This window comes from Monodelphis domestica, chromosome 4 (genome assembly GCF_027887165.1).
Source record: "Monodelphis domestica isolate mMonDom1 chromosome 4, mMonDom1.pri, whole genome shotgun sequence".
In the NCBI taxonomy this organism is placed as follows: domain Eukaryota; kingdom Metazoa; phylum Chordata; class Mammalia; order Didelphimorphia; family Didelphidae; genus Monodelphis; species Monodelphis domestica.
In genome coordinates, this window is record NC_077230.1 from 438,161,876 (window position 1) to 438,177,835 (window position 15,960).

Genomic DNA, 15,960 nt, shown 5'->3' on the forward strand with positions numbered 1-15,960 from the left:
TGCCTTCTAGTGCCCAGCCACTGTGGAGTATCAGCTGCCATCCTCCTCCTCACTGGTGTGACCCTCTATGAGCCCCAGTACCCATTGCGAGGTCTCTGTTTCTCGGCTCTCCTCTCATGATGCTCTCCCTTCCAGTGAGTAAATGCAGCTGTAGTTCCCAGCATCCTCAGCCTTCACAGACAGGAGAGTGAAGCTGGCTGCACTCCCACCTAGGCTCTGGTACTGTATTGGACCCAACGCTCCAGACTTCAGCAGAGAGAATATAAATTTTTGATTATTATGGTGGGATAACACATGGCACAGGAGGGTCACTGTGTCTCCTCCAGCGACCATGGTGCTTGGTTGTCCACGTAAGGAGGGTTTGGAGAAATGTCCTGGAAAAGAAAAGGATCAGAATCAGAAAACAGATCCAGTCATCCCCCAACAGATAAGCAGCCCCCAAACAGGAACAGTGTTCAGATGGAGAAAACAGCCGAATACACGAATATGAAAATGCTCTAAATCCCTGCTCCTGAGAGGAATGCAAACCAGAATGATTCTGGGCTCTCCTCTCAGACTCATCTGATTGGCCAAAGTGACAAATGTTGGTGGCAATGTGGAAAAGAGGGACGCTGATACATTGTTGGTGGAGCTGTGAGCTGGAGAGCCCTTCCAGCTCTGAGATGCTGTTTGCACCTCAAACTGCATGGAGAGTCAGCATCGGCCCAAGGTCAGGCTTTCTCCAGGCTGGGGCAGAGGCAGAGAGAGCCCAAGGATGGAGAGGAAAGGTGGGCTTTGCTGCCTTTCCATCCAGAAGAGTCAGGAGACAGGAGGATCCCAGAGGCCAGGCAACTCTGGGCTCTCCAGCAAACTAGTCTGTAGGGCTAAGCCAGAGAAGGCTTCAGAGGAGCTGTGAGGACAAGCCCTTCCCCAGCACCACGTCTTCCTGGCCTCCTCCTTACCTGTCACCAGCAGCTGCAGGGGGTCACTGAGCTCCGACCAGTGGAGTCCCCGGGAGGAGCTGCAGCTGTAGCTCCCTGGAGCAGCTAACAAAGTTGGAAAGCAGCCCTCAGCCTGCTCTCTGGAGGTGTTTATCTGACGTGAGCATCCTCCATCCCTCCAAAGCTGAAAACTCCCACTTCTCCATGGGCTCCGGCAACAGAAATGTATGTGTGCTTCCCAGGGCACCACAGAGCCGGGCTCAACCCTAATGAAGGGTTTGGGGGTCCCTGGAAGGCAATCAAAGACCCGATTGGGGGCAGCTCCTCCCTCCAGTGGGCTGTTCTGACCCCAAACCAAGTCCTCCAACCAGTCACCCTCCAGCCCACACAAGGCGCTCCCCTCCTCCCTTCCCCATCCCACCCCCAGCGGTACCTGCCATGGAGGTGCCCTTCTGTTCTGAGCTGGAAGATGGGCAGGAGCCCACTGAAGGGAGGGACTGAGCCCCTGCAGCAGCGATCTGAGCCAGACACAGCCCTGAAGGAGAGGCTGCAGTTAGAGATGCCCTCAGCTCCCAGGTCCAGCTATCCACAGCTGCACCCCTCTGCCCCACTCTAACCAGCTGCCCCACTGCGGGTCCTACTCAGAAGAAGGGGCCAATCCCGGGAAGCCTCTCCCAGCCTCACCTTCCTTGGTGCCCCTGTCCTAGCACCTTCTCCCGACCTTCTTCCCCCTCCAGCCCAGCCTGGGCCCAGGCACTCACCAAGCCACAGCAGAGAGGCCACAGTGGGGGACATGTTCATCCTTTAGGCCTGATCCAAGCTGCCACAAGGCTGAGGAGAAAGAAGGAGGCTGTGGAGCTGCCTTTAGGCTCTCTGACCTTCTGTGACCAAAGCCACAGGATGTGATGACAACAGCACGCCCACAACTCCAGGGCCAGGACCTGCCACATGAAACCAGTGAGAAGGGGAACTGCTCAGGGCTCAGAATCCTCTGGACACATTCTCTTGGGGGGTCCCTCCTTCCTCTCCTCCTTCCTCATCCTCAGCTCTCACAGCCTTTCCCCCTTTCCTTCTTCCTCCCCCCAGAAGCATTTCTCCTCACCTTCCTGGGCCTGCCTTGCCCTCCCCTTGTGACCCCCCCAGCTTTCTCAGGGAGGGATGTTGATGGAGAAAAGGCTCTGGGGGCAGAGCTGGGCATCCAGGAATCCACCTTGTTCCCACCCCTACCCTGACCCAGTGCTGGGGAAAGCAGAGCTGAACTCAGTGCTGAAGAGAACAGCGCCCTGACCCTGAAGCATGATGGGAATGTGGCAGATGGGCAGAGAAAGTCGAGTCCTACACTTGCTATTGTTTCTTAGATGGTTACTGTATGTAGTTCTTGTAGATAGTTCTTTTCATTTTGTTACTGTTTCAGGCAGAGACTATTCTATACTCTATATTGATTCTTTGTGGCTGGTACTCTTTCAAATGCAAGTTTCCTTTTGTTTTCTGTGTTAATGGCTGCTTATCTCCGGCTTTAGAGGTGCTCTCCTTTAATCATTGCAGCACATGCAGGGCTCTCTCTCCTGCATTCTGGCGGCCCCTATTCTCCAGTGCTGTCCTGTGTTCTCAGTGGGCTCGCATTCACCACACTAGGACTGTTTTCTTCTTCTTGGGCTATCTGTGTTGCAGCTCATGACTAGGACCTTTTCTCAGCTGTCATCTGTAGACGTAACTTCACAAATGACGTGATCACATTGTTGGGTCTAGCGAGGTTGCTGAAACTCTGAAGTAGTCTCTTCCTGGTATTCCCTCCCCCTCCCTCCCCTCCCCTGGTATAGAGGTGAAGGTTGAGAGATGTGGACAACCTTCTTCTTTCAGGTCTCCATCTCCACCTTGATATTAAACTCGATAACACAGATCCAACCAATGGGAATCCATGCTTCCTCGCGCTCCAGATGGTTGGGTCTGTCCTAGTTATGAGGCTGGCGCTTTATGCTACAAGCTGAGCAGCGTTCTAGATGCTGAATTACTGGTTCTTCTTTTGCTGGAATAGCTTCTTCACTTTGCTACCCAAGACTAGTCTTCACTCACATAAGGCTCAGGGAAGTATGTTGCCCTTTGGAACTCCAACTAATCTTGGTGTCACTGTGAGCGCTTGAATGGTGCTTGTCAAGTGTTTGAAGTTAGAGAATAGAAGTGAAATTGTGTGTCTCCCAGTCCTCCTCCAGGTCTTTAATATGTTCCTTGATCTCCACCTTCCCATTCAGAATCTGTATGTGCACAAGCCAGGTAACTCAACCTCTCTATAACGTCTTCTTCATGATCAACCCCTAAGCTTGCATCAATTTCTTCCAATGCTATGCAGCTTCTTCTGTGCCCAGAGAATACTTCCTCCTCAGTGTCTTGGTAAGTGTGTTGGCACCGGTTCCACGTACTCAGGCTTCTCACTTGTGTCCCGCACATCCCCTCCTTCCTCTCCCTCTTCGTAAAGCTGATAAAACTGATGAGGCGTTTGTTCGGCAGCATCTTCACCCATAATTATCACACCTTCTGGTATTCCCTCTGATTCAGTATTCGAATCTGGATCATTGAATGTTCTTTGGATTCTGCTCAGTGCCTTCTAAACTCTTGTCAGATGTTGGCCACTCGGGCTTTGCGTTTTGATCCAAGCCCAAGTCACCAGCTTCTTCTGTGTTTCTCACACGAGTTTCAGTTTGTTTTTCACCACTAGGCTTTCCATGTTCATTTTGAACTGGTAGACTGCATGGTAAGGGGCTAGCTTCTTCTTGCAGACCTTGTACACTGTTAATAATCACAGATCCTGCTCTAACACTAGTCTGACGTTTATTTTTACCTTCATTCTCTTTAGAGAAAGATAGGACTCTTTCCCTCTATTTCAGTATTTTGTTCTGGAAATAAGCTTTGTACTTCTGCATTTTCCCCTGTGTTAGTAATAGGATGTGTGTCTTCATGCTGTCCCACAACACAAATATGTGGTCCCCCACTACAACATATGGTGTAGTAGCTAAGGTGTTCACAACTACTGACTCCTTGTCCATGTCCTTGCTACTCTCTGTCGCGTGCATGTGTAACTCAGTTAATTCCTTTTCATTTGATCCATTCCCAATGGAGTCTTCAATGAACCTTCACCCCTTTGCCCCTTAGAATGATGGATTCAACCGAATCCTGGGTTGTTACTAAGCCTGCCATTCCAGCCCCAGATTCAAATTTAACTGGTATGTCACCTCCACTACTTTGAATATGATCAATTTTTCCAAAAGTAACTTCAGCTTCATTTCCAGTTAATTTTTTCTTGTCTATAACACTCAGTGCTGGATGGAAAGTATCAGCTTCTAGATTCAAAGTACAAGTCTTTTCTATGGGTAGTAGAAGTCTCATGACGATTGTCTGTTTGCGTGTGTGCACAGACACTTGTGCATGAAGATTTAAGTGGAAGAGTTGGTGCACAGACAGTCCCACTCTCTGGCGCTGGAAGCCTGGGTCCAGTGGCACGAAAAGTCATTAAGCCTGGAGACTTCCTCAGCTGCATTGGGTGGCCATGTTGTCCTTGGTGCTCCAACACGCCCTGAGCAGTCCACAGTGCCTTGCTGCGTCGCCCTCTCAGCTGTTGAACCTTCTTATTGGTTTCTTCTGTCTGTTCCGCCGAAGCAGTCTTCACATGCCGGGTGAGCAAAGCCTTGGTTCACCAGGGGTCGACGACCCGATGGCTACCCTCACAAGGTTTAGCCAGCCTGTCAAAGCCGTTGCCCGGGATGTGGCCACTGCCGCATGCTAGCAGCTACTGGGAGCCACAAGGGAGAGCTGGGTGTCAGGTGAGGGTCAGAGGCTGGAGAGCTGTCGGTATCTGTGCCATAAAGCTATTGACAGAATTAACTAAGCTTGGTGGGATGTTTTTAGAGCCTTGTCCTCTTTATCAATACTAACCTTTAGGAATTTAAATCGTGTGTCTCTGTATTAGTCACAAACTTTTTCTTGAGTTCTTGTGACTATTTCTTTCCCTTTTGCATAATTCAATCCCGTTATCCACTCTACACTGGAAAAAGTTCTCTAAAAATGATTTTACTTCCTTTACAGACTTTTCCTGTTTAGTGACTATACAACACATTTCAAAGACTTTCATCTCATTTACTATTTGAGATGCTATTTCCTTAATTTCTGCCTCATTTTCTTTAATCTGGCTCTGCCTTACTCTTGCCTTATTGCAATGGCTATCATTCACAGAATCACTTTCTTGCACCAATTGTACACTATTTCCCCAGTTTCTTCTATCATTTACAACTGCAGCCTCATTGTCATCTCCAAGAGTCACACTAAACAATTTATTGGCCTGGCATCACAACTCTCTTCTGACCACATCAGCATATTGAGGCTTAGCTCCAGTTTCTATGGCCCTTTGCATGCCATTCAAGTCCAGAGCCTGTTGTGAGGACTTTAACTTGCAGTGTGAATGACAAGTGGACTTTTTGTACCTAGTTTCTGCATTATGTTTGTCTCAGTTATTGCTCTCATGTTTCTTCTTCAAAAAGCAGTTTCTACTCAAGTGTCCTCTTCGGTGACAAAAGAAACATTCCCTAATCTCTCTTGGCCCTGGTGTTGCCTTGTAACTAGGTTTCTGGGAACTAGGCTTTGTGTATGTCCTAACCGTGTTCAAATTTTTAATTTCCTCAATTTCCTTTTGTTTCAAATCCTTTTCACTCCTCTCTAACTCATCTTTTAGGTCTTGAACTTCTTTACTCTGATCTGAATTGTTTTCAAATAGGTAACCTGTAGCCTCTCTCAATTCAATTAGGGAAACTGAGTCATATTTAGGGAAATAGTTCTTAAAAATGTCCTCAAATTGGGTGTGCATCCCCTAAGGAATTGTCTACAGACATGTCCAGCTGTCTCGTCAGTGTCGGCTTCTAGACCTAAGATTGACTCTGCCATCTCTGACAGATGGTCTATGTACATGGCAGGATGTTTCCCTTTATCCTGCCTGATCTGAATCTGAGATGAACAGCATATCCTTCATGGGTACATCATAATCTGAGTGCAATTAAGAGGAAGCAAAGGGTCTGTGCCCAAGAGATTCCCAATTACACGGCTGACCCTCTTCTGTTCCCTGAAGGATATGGAAGGGCTCCTTTTATGTGGTGTTTGAGTTCAGAGTAAGAGCATATAAAATGTAAAAAATACAGGTCCCCTCCCCACCCAGGCTCTCCATCTTCTATCTCCGGACTGCTTGCCTGTGCCCTGGAATGGTCTCCCTCCTCATCTCCACCTCTTGGCTCCTCTGGCTTCCTTCAAGTCCCAACTAAAGTCTTAGCCGCGATATAAGCCCTTTCCTAATCCCTGGACTGTTCGTGCCTGCCCTCTTTAACAAAAAGTTCATTCATTTATTAAAAATATCCTTCTGTGGTGACTTGATCCTGGTTGTCTCCCTCCCCTCTTCCCTCCCCCCTCCCAGAGCTGACAAGCAATTCCACTGGGTTGTACATGTGTTATCAGTCCACACCCATTTCCATATTATGCATTTTTGCAGTAGAGCCATCTTTTAAAACCCAAACCCCAAATCCTATACCCACAAGGACAAGTGACGCATCATATGTTTTGCTTTTGCATTTCTGCTCCCACAGTTCTTTCTCTGGATGTGGAGAGTTTTCTTTTTCAGAAGTCCCTCAGAATTGACCTGGGTCATTGCATTGCTGTTAGTAGAAAAGTCAGTTACATTTGATTGTGCTACAATGTATCCGTCTCTGTGTACAATGTTCTCCCCGTTCTGTTCCTTTCACTCTGCATCAATTACTGGAGGTTGTTCCAGTTCACATGGAATCCCTCCAGTTCATCATTCCTTACTGCACAATAGTATTCCATCAGCATCACATAGCACAGTTTGTTCAGCCATTCTCTAATCGATGGACATCCTCTCATTTTCCATTTTTTTTTGCCACCACAAAAAGCACAGCTATAAATATTTGTGTACCAACAGGACTTTTCCCATTTAATATAATCTCTTTGGGATACAATCTCAGTAGTGGTATTGCTGGATCAAATGACAAGACAAGGAGGGTGTAATTCTTTGCATTCTCTACATCAACACAGCTTTCATGTTCTGGCAATAAATGTCAAGACAACAGAGGAAGTTTTAAGCTGCTATTTCCAAGATGCTTCCCACAATTACATATTACATTCATAGATATTTAGGATCTCATGAAAGTTAAAAATGCAGCCTCTTTTGAAACCATTGTAACATGGGATCTCAGGGGGTGAATTGGAATAAATATTAACTCATTTTCCCACATTTTGGGGTCACTCTCATTCTTTATCTAACCATCGCTTGGTGTTGCAATTAGGGGAAAAACATATTTCCACACCACTTCAGTTTTTAAAAAATCTTTACCTTCTGTCTTGGAATCAATATTGTGTATTGGTTCCAAGGCAGAGTTGTGGGAAGGGCTAGGCAATGGGGGTCAAGTGACTTGTCCTGGGTCACACATCTGGGAAGTGTCTGAGGCCAGATTTGAATCCAGGACCTCCCGTCTCTTGGATTGGCTCTCAATCCACTGAGCTACCCCATTGACCCCCCCCCCTTTTAAAACCACTATTTCAGTGTTACAGTAAAGATTTGGTTAGACAACATTATCTCAAGACAACTTGTGCAACCCCATTACATTATAACCCCATAATAAAAGCCTCCATCATTGCTCCATATGGCTGTGACCTGAATACAGGACTCGACACAATGGCTGCTTCCCCAGCTGAGAAAATGAGAAGGAACATGTAGAAGCCACTCAGCCCTAGAGAAGCCTCTGAACATGTTTAGAGGCTCTTATTATAGTGAAGAGATCCAGCAACAGACAGATCACCAGGCAATGCTTTGATGTTAAGCTCAGGTACAGAATAACACCAAACTGGCTTGGATAAACTCTTTACAGCTCCCCTGGCCCCCCCCCCCCCCATCTCTCCCCACAACAAACCACCCAGTCCTCAGACCATGGCTCTGCTTTCCTGGCTGGCCCATGTCCTGGGCAGGGAGGTCCTGGGCTGTTTCTCAGGACCTCTGTTGGCTGTGCCAGGCCTCAGCCAGGAAGAGGCCCAGGATGATGAGGACGAGCCCTGCCAGAGCTATGCGGATGATGTTGCCCACAGTGTAATCTTGAGCTGAGGACGAGGAGAGACACTGTGAGTGACCCGGCCTTTCCAGAACTCCCCCAATGGCCCGCCATGAGTCAAGCTCTCTCCCCACCATGGTGTCCTGGCCAGGAGCTGAGAGGGAGGGACCCCAGAGGGCCTCCATCCTGGCCTCCCGGTGAGGGTTCAGCCTCTCTTGGGACTTTGCCAAAGGGGAGAGGATGGCCCTGTGTGAGCTCTCCCACCCTCTTCTGGACACCTGTCAGGTCAGGGCTATGACCAGCCCTTTGTTGTTCCTCCGACCATCTCCCATTGGTTCTCCCACCCATCATCACCCCCCTCCACCAGGCTGGACGAGGGCTGCCTGGAAGCAGGGAGATGCGGACGCCTGGCCTCCCTTATCTGGCACCTCTGCTCCCCTTCTTACCTGGCTTGGGGGGATGTGCGTCCTTTCCACCTGAAAACCAGGGAGAAAGACTTGTAGGTCATGGAGGATAGAGGAGGGTTTCTGTGGCTAAAGCCCTTCACTCTCACCCTCATCAATCAGGGCAGCTAAGGTGGCTACGTGTACAGAGTGTAGGGCCTGGGGACAAAGAGTTCTGAGTTCAAATCCAGCCTCAATCTCTCACTAGCTGAGTGATTTTAAGGCAAGTTATTTAATTTCTATTTACCTCCATTCTACCAGTTCTAATAATAACAACACCAGGGGCAACTGGGTATCTATGTGGATGGAGAGCCAGGCCTGGAGATGGGAGGTCCTGAGTTCAAATCTGCTCTCAGTCACTTCCTGGCTGTGTGAATCTGGGCTAATTACTTAATCCTGATTGCCCAGCCCTTCCAGGTCTGCCCTAGAACTGATATTTAATGCTGATTCTAAGACAGAAGGCAACAATAACAATCCCAGCACCTCCCTCCCAGGGTCTTGGGGAGGATAAAATGAGGCCATATTTGTACAGCTCTTAGCTCGGTGCCTGGTTCATAGAAGGTGCCACACAAATGCCCGATGAGGCTATTTTATCATCCATGCCCCCCCCACCAGCCCCACATACGGGGGAAAGGGAGGTGGAGGTATCTCGAGGGCTCTCCTCGCACCTGTCACCTCCAAGTGCAGGGCGTCACTGGGAGATGATGCTCTCCCTCCCACTGAGTAAATGCAGCTGTAGCTCCCAGCATCCTCAGCCTTCACAGACGGGAGAGTGAAGTTGGCCTCATGCCCTTCTGGGCTCTGGCGCTGTACGGGATGGGGCACCCCAGCCTTCAGCAGAAAGAAGGTCAATTTGGGCTTATAATAGCTGCTTAATGCCTGGCACAGGAGGGTCACTGTGTCTCCTGCAGAGACCACAGTACTTGGTGCTCCACATAAGGAGGGTTTGGAGAAATGTCCTGGGGAAGAAAAGGAGCAGAATCAGAAAACAGGTCTGAGAGGGGCTGAGACACCGGGGGCCCGGCCGGGACTCCTTCCGGCTTTCCTTGTTCCCTTCTTCAGTCCTGCCCGATTCCTCACAACCTCATTCAGGGTTTTCTTGGCAGACACTGGAGAATTGGCCATTTCCTTCTCCAACGCATTTGACAGATGAGGAAACTGAGGCAAGCAGGGTGAAGTGACATGCCCAGGGTCACAAAGCCAATCAGTATCTGAGGCATGATTTGGACTCCAAAAGGGGGATCTCCGTGACTCCAGGCCTGGCCTTCTGCCCACTGCACCGCCTAGCTGGCCCTCACATAGCAGCCAATTGAACCTTCTTGCCATTCCTCACACACAGCATTCTCCTGTCTCCTGCCCTGGCTGTCGCCTCTGCCTTCCATGCTGTCCCTCTGCAGCCCTGACTCTATAGCTCCCTGTTGCCCTCAAAGCTCAGCTCAAACACCCCCTCCTACAAGACAATCCCGGCTCCCAGGGCCTCCTCTCCTCTCCCCAAGTGACTCTGGGCTCCTTTCTTTAAACTCTGCCTTAGAAGCAGTCCTGTGGAGCAGAGGAGGAAGGCGAGCTAAGGGAGTTCAGTGACTTGCCCAGGGTCTCCCAGCCAGTGTGTATCTGAGGGCAGATTTGAACCTAGAACCTGCTGTCTCTGGGCCCGAGTCTCCATGCACTGAGCCCCCAGCTGGCCCCAGTTCGTACTGATTTTGATGTGTTTTCCTGAGTCTGTCTCGTGTCCCCCTACTAGGCCAGAAGAGCATCGGAGCCAGGCAGGCGTCCTTGTTGTCTCAGGGCTGAGGGTGGTCCTGGTAGACCAGAAGAGCCCAAAGTACCTGAACACAGGACTGGCCACGATGGGTGCCTCCCCAGTGGAGAAAATCAGGAGGAACCTGTAGACACCACTCAGCCCCACAGCAGGCTCTGAACATGTTTGGGGGCTCTTATCACAGTGAGGAGATCCAGCAACAGACCCATCACCACACAAGGCTCTGCTGCTGAGCCCAGGCACAGAATGAAACCAAGCTGGCCTGGATAAGCTCTTTACGGCTCCCCCGAACCTCCCGCTCCAACAAACTTCCCAGCCTCGGACCCAACTCTGCTTCCCTGGCTGGCCCGTGTCCTGGGGGGGCTGCTTCTCAGGTCCCGCATTGGCTGTGCCAGGCCTTGGCAGGAAGATGGCCGGGAAGATGAGGACGAGCCCTGGCAGAGCGCCGCGGGCCATGATGTGCACAGAGGGCTGAGGAGAGCCGCCGAGAGTGACCCGGCCTTTCCCAGGACTCCCCCAATGGCCCGCCGTGAGTCAGGCTCCCTCCCCAGCCTGGTGTCCTGGCCAGGAGCGGAGTGGGAGGGACCCCAGAGGGCCCCCCTCCTGGCCTGGCCTGCAGCGAGTCTCCTGGCTATTTCTTTCCCAATTAGTGCTCATCCAGCCTGTCTTCGGAGGACTCCACAATGGGGGAGGCCCAGGCCTTGGAGGTCATCGCAGTTCCTCTTGGACACTTCTGGTGCCAGGGCTCGGCCCCACAGCTCCCCTGCGGCCCCCTGACGCCCACCATGACTCTCCTCCAGCAGGCTGCAATGAGGGATGCTTTGGAGTCTAGGAGGACCTGGAAGCCCTCAGTGCAAATCTAGCCTCAGTCACTTACTAGCTGAGAGATCCTGGGGAAGTCCCTCCAATTGTTTGCCTCAGTTTCCCTAAGAATACAATGGGGATAACAGCAGTACCTCCCTCCTAGGGCATTGGGGAGGGTCAAATGCCCTTTGCATGGTGCCTGCCTCGTGGTCGGTGCTCTATTTGTTCAGGTATTCAGAGTCTTCCTGGCCCCCTTTGGGCTCTCCTGGCAGACATTCTGGACTGCTTTGCCATTTCTCCAGCTCATTTTACAGATGGAGAACTGAGGGAAACTGAGGTAAGGGACTTGCCCAGGGGGTCACCAGTGTCTGAGCAGGAAAGCAGGAAATTGGGGGGAAGGTTGATAGGCAGCCTCTGGGAAGTAGGAAAGTGTGTCTAGTTGGTGAGAATTAGGGCCGCCCCCTGATTGATGAAGGGACCAAAGACACTATTGCTGAGTCTGCTTCCCGAAATGAACAAGGATTGAGGATCCCAGAGGCCCGGCAGTTCTGGGCTCTCCGTAAAACTGGTCTGTTGGGCTAAGCCAGAGAGGGCTCTGGGGGGGCTGTGAGGACAAGCCCTTCCCCAGAGCCACGTCTTCCTGGCCTCCTCCTTACCTGTCACCAGCAGCTGCAGGGGGGCACTGAGCTCCGACCAGTGGAGTCCCCGGGAGTAGCGACAGCTGTAGCTCCCTGCAGCAGCTACTGAATTTGGAAAGCAGACATCAGCCTGCTCTCTGGAGGAGTTTATCTGAAATGAGCATGATCCATCCTTCCAAAGCTGAAAACTCCCACTTCTCCATGGGCTCCGGCAACAGAAACGCACGTGTGCTTCCCTGGGCACCACAGAGCCGGGCTCAGCCCTAATGAAGGGTTTGGGGGTCCCTGGAAGGCAATCAAAGACCCGATTGGGGGCAGCTCCTCCCTCCAGTGGGCTGTTCTGGCCCCAAACCAAGTCCTCCAACCAGTCACCCTCCAGCCCACACAAGGCGCTCCCCTCCTCCCTTCCCCATCCCACCCCCAGTGGTACCTGCCATGGAGGTGCCCTTCTGTTCTGAGCTGGAAGATGGGCAGGAGCCCACTGAAGGGAGGGACGGAGCCCCTGCAGCAGCGATCTGAGCCAGACACAGCCCTGAAGGAGAGGCTGCAGTTAGAGATGCCCTCAGCTCCCAGGTCCAGCTATCCACAGCTGCACCCCTCTGCTCCACTCTAACCAGCTGCCCCACTGAGGGTCCCACATAAAAGCAGGGGGAGATCCCAGGCATAAACCAGCTTCCTATCTGTAACACTGATCAGCCTCACCTTCCATGGTGCCCCTGTGCCAGGACCTTTTCCCAACCTTCTTCCCCTCCAGCCCAGCCTGGGCCCAGGCACTCACCAAGCCAGATCAGAGAGGCCACTATGGGGGACATGTTCATCCCTCAGCCGTGATCCAAGTTGCCATGAGGCTGAGGAGAAAGGAGAAGGAGGCTGTGACGAAAGCCACAGGATGTGATGACAACAGCTTGCCCACAACTCCAGGCCCAGGACCTGCCACGTGAAACCAGTGAGAAGGGGAACTGCTCAGGACTCAGAATCCTCTGGACACATTCTCTTGGGGGGTCCCTCCTTCTTCTCCTCCTTCCTCATCCTCATCTCTCACAGCCTTTCCCCCTTTCCCTCTTCCTCTCCCCAGAAGCATTTCTCCTCACCTTCTTCTTGGGCCTGCCTTGCCCTCCCCTTGTGACCCCCTCAGCCTTCTCAGGGAGGGATGTTGATGGAGAAAAGGCTCTGGGGGCAGAGCTGGGCATCCAGGAATCCACCTAGTTCCCATCCCTACCCTGTCCCAGTGCTAGGAGAACAGTTCCCTTATCCTGAAGCATGATGGGAATGTGGCAGATGGGCAGAGAAAGTCAAGTTCTACAATTGATTGGAAAAGACAAGTCCATGAATAGAACACTGGGAAGGCAGGGGCAGGGGCAGTGTGGCTGGGCATCATCACTCCACACTAAGAAATCATAGTTTTGGTGGACTGAGAACTCAGCATGCATTACCGAGAGAGGCACAAGTGGGAGTGGATCCAGTATTAAAAATAGAATCTCTGTGGAGGTGCCCAGAAGGTCACAGGAAGAAGATTAAGAAATGAGCCAACAAAAAAAGGCACCACTTTGGATGTGCTCATACAAATGCAGGAACTACAGGCTGCCATGGCTTGTTGGGATCACTCTAGCCCTAGAAAATCCCCTGTCACAGGCCATAGCCAGGCCCAGGTATGGTACCTAGTTTTGAGCATCTTTGTTCCATGTTGATGAAATTCCAAGAGGAAGTTCCCAGACTGTGGGACAGCTGGGGAACCGGGGGGTGGGGGCTACAGCTGGGAAGCTGGTTTATGCCTAAGGAAAGATTTCATACCAGTGCTGTGCTGAGGCAGCATCTGATTCATCCCCTTCAGCCCAGATGTAAAAATGTTATTATTTTAAATTGCAAAGTTTAAATTCCTTTTAAGAAGAATTTTAGGTAAAGAAAGATGCTACCTCTCTGAATCCAGAAACTGCACTGTTTGGAAAAGACACCACAAAGATGCCTCCAGACCACAAGCTGCACAAGAAGATCAAGAAATGAACTTTGGGTGTGGTTGATTTGAACATTTATTTGTATGAATACTTTCATGCCAAAGGGGACTGCCCCCTAACTGGCTTTTTGTCCATGCTTCCAGAAATTATTGGTTTTGTTCTTTTTTTTCTCTTATCCTCAAATTATTGTAATCTTTTAATTGATTATGTTTTCATGATCCTTTTTGGGGCAACTTCCCAATAAAGATCAAATTGGGGTATGTAAAAATGGAGATTTGAACCCTAGACTTCAATCCCCAGAAGTCCTTGGTACTTCCCAGAATTTCCTATAATATCTCCTGAGATTCCCACCTGGGAGAGATCACAATTTGTGTTTAAACTGGCTGTAACGTCTTCTTGTCTCTCTTCATCCGCTTCTAAGCACAGGCATCTCTCTAACTGGCATGCAAGATGTAGTAAGTGGCTGTGAATGGGATAATGTGCCCTAGGCATGTGCTTTTCTTATTTCCTTGATTTCTAATAATCTTAATAAACCTCATAAAAATATAATACTTTTAGTAGAGAAATTAATTTAATTGTTAAACAGATATGGCACTAATGAGGTTTCTCTTCTCTCCCCTCCTGCCCCTCCCCAGCCTTGAAATTTGCCACCTTGGAGGTAACTTTCGGTAATAAGCTTGAAGGTCTGAAGGGGCACTTTGAGGGGAAGGACTCATCCTGTGGAGCTGTGATCTCCTGGCCAAGACACAGCCCTGACAGCCAGGTACAGGTTAGAGGTATGCTGGCTCGCCATCTTCAGCCCTACCTTTGTGCTCTACCCCATGCAATTAACTTGCTGTGGCTCCAGTACAGAGGCAGCACAGCTCCCAGAGTCCTGTTCTGTCCAGGCAGCCTCTCCTGGCTTCCACATCCCCATAAGACCCAGGTAGCCCCTGTTCAAGCCACTTCTCAGACTTTTTGTCCTCCCCTCCATCCTAGGGCCCAGCACTCACCCAGGCACAGCAGAGAGGGATTGTGGGAGTCATGCTGAGCCCTCCAGCCTCACTCAGATTGTTGGGCCACAGGAGGGAGGAGGAGAAGGCAGCAAAGTTGAGTTGAGACCACAGGAAAGGATGACACCATCACTTTCTCCACCCTCAAGCCTAGTGTCCACTGAGCATGGAGAAGTGGGGAACATTCCTTTCACTGATCTTCCTGGAATTTCTTGATGCCCAAAGTAAGCCTCCCTCCTTCCCTCCTGTCATCCTCCTACCCCTATCTGGGGCACTTGTTGGCTGCTTGATGGCTTATTGTTCCATCTGAGACAAGGCCCTGTTGGGGATTTCTTTTTCTTTTTTTTTAACCCCTGTCTTCCTTCTTGGAGTCAATACTGTGTATTGGTTCTAATGCAGATGAGTGGTAAGGGCTGGTGTGACAAGGAAATCACTTTAAAAGACTGATATATATTAATTTAAGGTCGCCAAGGAATTCAGCTATGTAATTTCTAAATGAAAACTCAAGTCAGCCGTCAACCTTTTATAGAGTTTAATTACAAACAGGAGGAAGAAAGGAATTAGAGAGAGAGAGAGAGAGAGAGAGAGAGAGAGAGAGAGAGAGAGAGAGAGAGAGAGAGAGAGAGAGAAAAGGGAATAGGGCTTAAATACCCCTTCTTTTTAGGCTGGGCTAAAAGGCCCAAGCCCTTAGAGAGCTGGGGCAAAGAAAGGAGATCAGTCCCTATTACTCACGTGACTAAAATGGAGAAACAGTCTCAGGGGCCTCCACCTCCAGCTTCCTTCAGAGCAAGCTTCTCAGAGCAGCTCTCCAACCACTCAGAGCCAAAACTCTCCAACCACCCTTCAGTCCTCAGACCCCTCTATCTTTAAGGAAACCATCCAAGTTCCCTCCCCTCAGTTCTCACATCTACCAATCACTGTCCATCATTTTCCCTGTGCCAATGGTGGCTCTAGCTTAACCCAGGACCGCCCAGAGGTCTCTGGCTTTGCACATGTCTGTTGGAGGTCATATTCTCAAATAATTAAATCTTGATCTTTTGCTACAGCCCTTCCTAAATCCTGTTACCCTGAGTAGGGTAGAGATTGGAATAATTAAATTTTGATCTATGCTGCAGCCCTTCCTAAATTCTGTTAGGGTTGAGTAGGGTGGAGATTGCAATTTCCAAGACTTGGTTCTGTCATTCCAAGTATCTCCATTGTATCAATTCTAAAATGAATCATGACTCAAAGAAATTCCTGTTCTATGCTTAAGCATAGGTCAAAGTCCTTTCCATTGTTCAGCAAAAGGTTTCTGTCCTAAAGTAATCTTAAGAAGGGAGGAGGAGGAACCTCTCATGCCAATGGGGTTCCCATTCCAA

The 15,960-nt window shown here is 50.0% G+C and overlaps 2 protein-coding genes across 2 annotated transcripts; both read right to left on the minus strand.

The window, feature by feature from the left end:
• Positions 1-114: 114 nt before the first annotated feature.
• LOC130459032 (T-cell-interacting, activating receptor on myeloid cells protein 1-like) lies at positions 115-1,802 on the minus strand. Its single transcript, XM_056826264.1, has 4 exons — positions 1,682-1,802; positions 1,354-1,455; positions 942-1,208; positions 115-374 (listed from the first exon to the last, which is right to left on the minus strand). Exons 1-4 carry the CDS (start codon positions 1,719-1,721, stop codon positions 115-117), a joined length of 669 nt encoding a protein of 222 aa, XP_056682242.1. The 5' UTR covers positions 1,722-1,802.
• A 4,708-nt stretch (positions 1,803-6,510) lies between these two features.
• On the minus strand, positions 6,511-12,519 carry LOC103095372 (T-cell-interacting, activating receptor on myeloid cells protein 1-like). The gene is made up of 6 exons (XM_056796626.1): positions 12,437-12,519; positions 12,089-12,190; positions 11,677-11,943; positions 9,126-9,416; positions 8,461-8,490; positions 6,511-8,063 (listed from the first exon to the last, which is right to left on the minus strand). The coding sequence occupies exons 1-6, from the start codon at positions 12,474-12,476 to the stop codon at positions 7,954-7,956; spliced, it is 840 nt and encodes a 279-aa protein (XP_056652604.1). The 5' UTR covers positions 12,477-12,519; the 3' UTR covers positions 6,511-7,953.
• Positions 12,520-15,960: the final 3,441 nt, after the last annotated feature.

Bases quoted from the DNA above. Each gene is read 5' to 3' on its own strand.
- LOC103095372 (XM_056796626.1), bottom strand. From the start codon at position 12,476: ATGAACATGTCCCCCATAGTGGCCTCTCTGATCTGGCTTG. The intron at 11,944-12,088 runs GTACCACTGGGG...ATTGCCTTCCAG, and splicing joins GAAGGGCACCTCCATGGCAG to GGACCCCCAAACCCTTCATT. The intron at 8,491-9,125 runs GTGCGAGGAGAG...CCTGGTTTTCAG, and splicing joins CCTGCACTTGGAGGTGACAG to GTGGAAAGGACGCACATCCC.
- LOC130459032 (XM_056826264.1), bottom strand. From the start codon at position 1,721: ATGAACATGTCCCCCACTGTGGCCTCTCTGCTGTGGCTTG. The intron at 1,209-1,353 runs GTACCGCTGGGG...ATTGCCTTCCAG, and splicing joins GAAGGGCACCTCCATGGCAG to GGACCCCCAAACCCTTCATT. The intron at 375-941 runs GTAAGGAGGAGG...TTTCTTTTCCAG, and splicing joins CCTGCAGCTGCTGGTGACAG to GACATTTCTCCAAACCCTCC.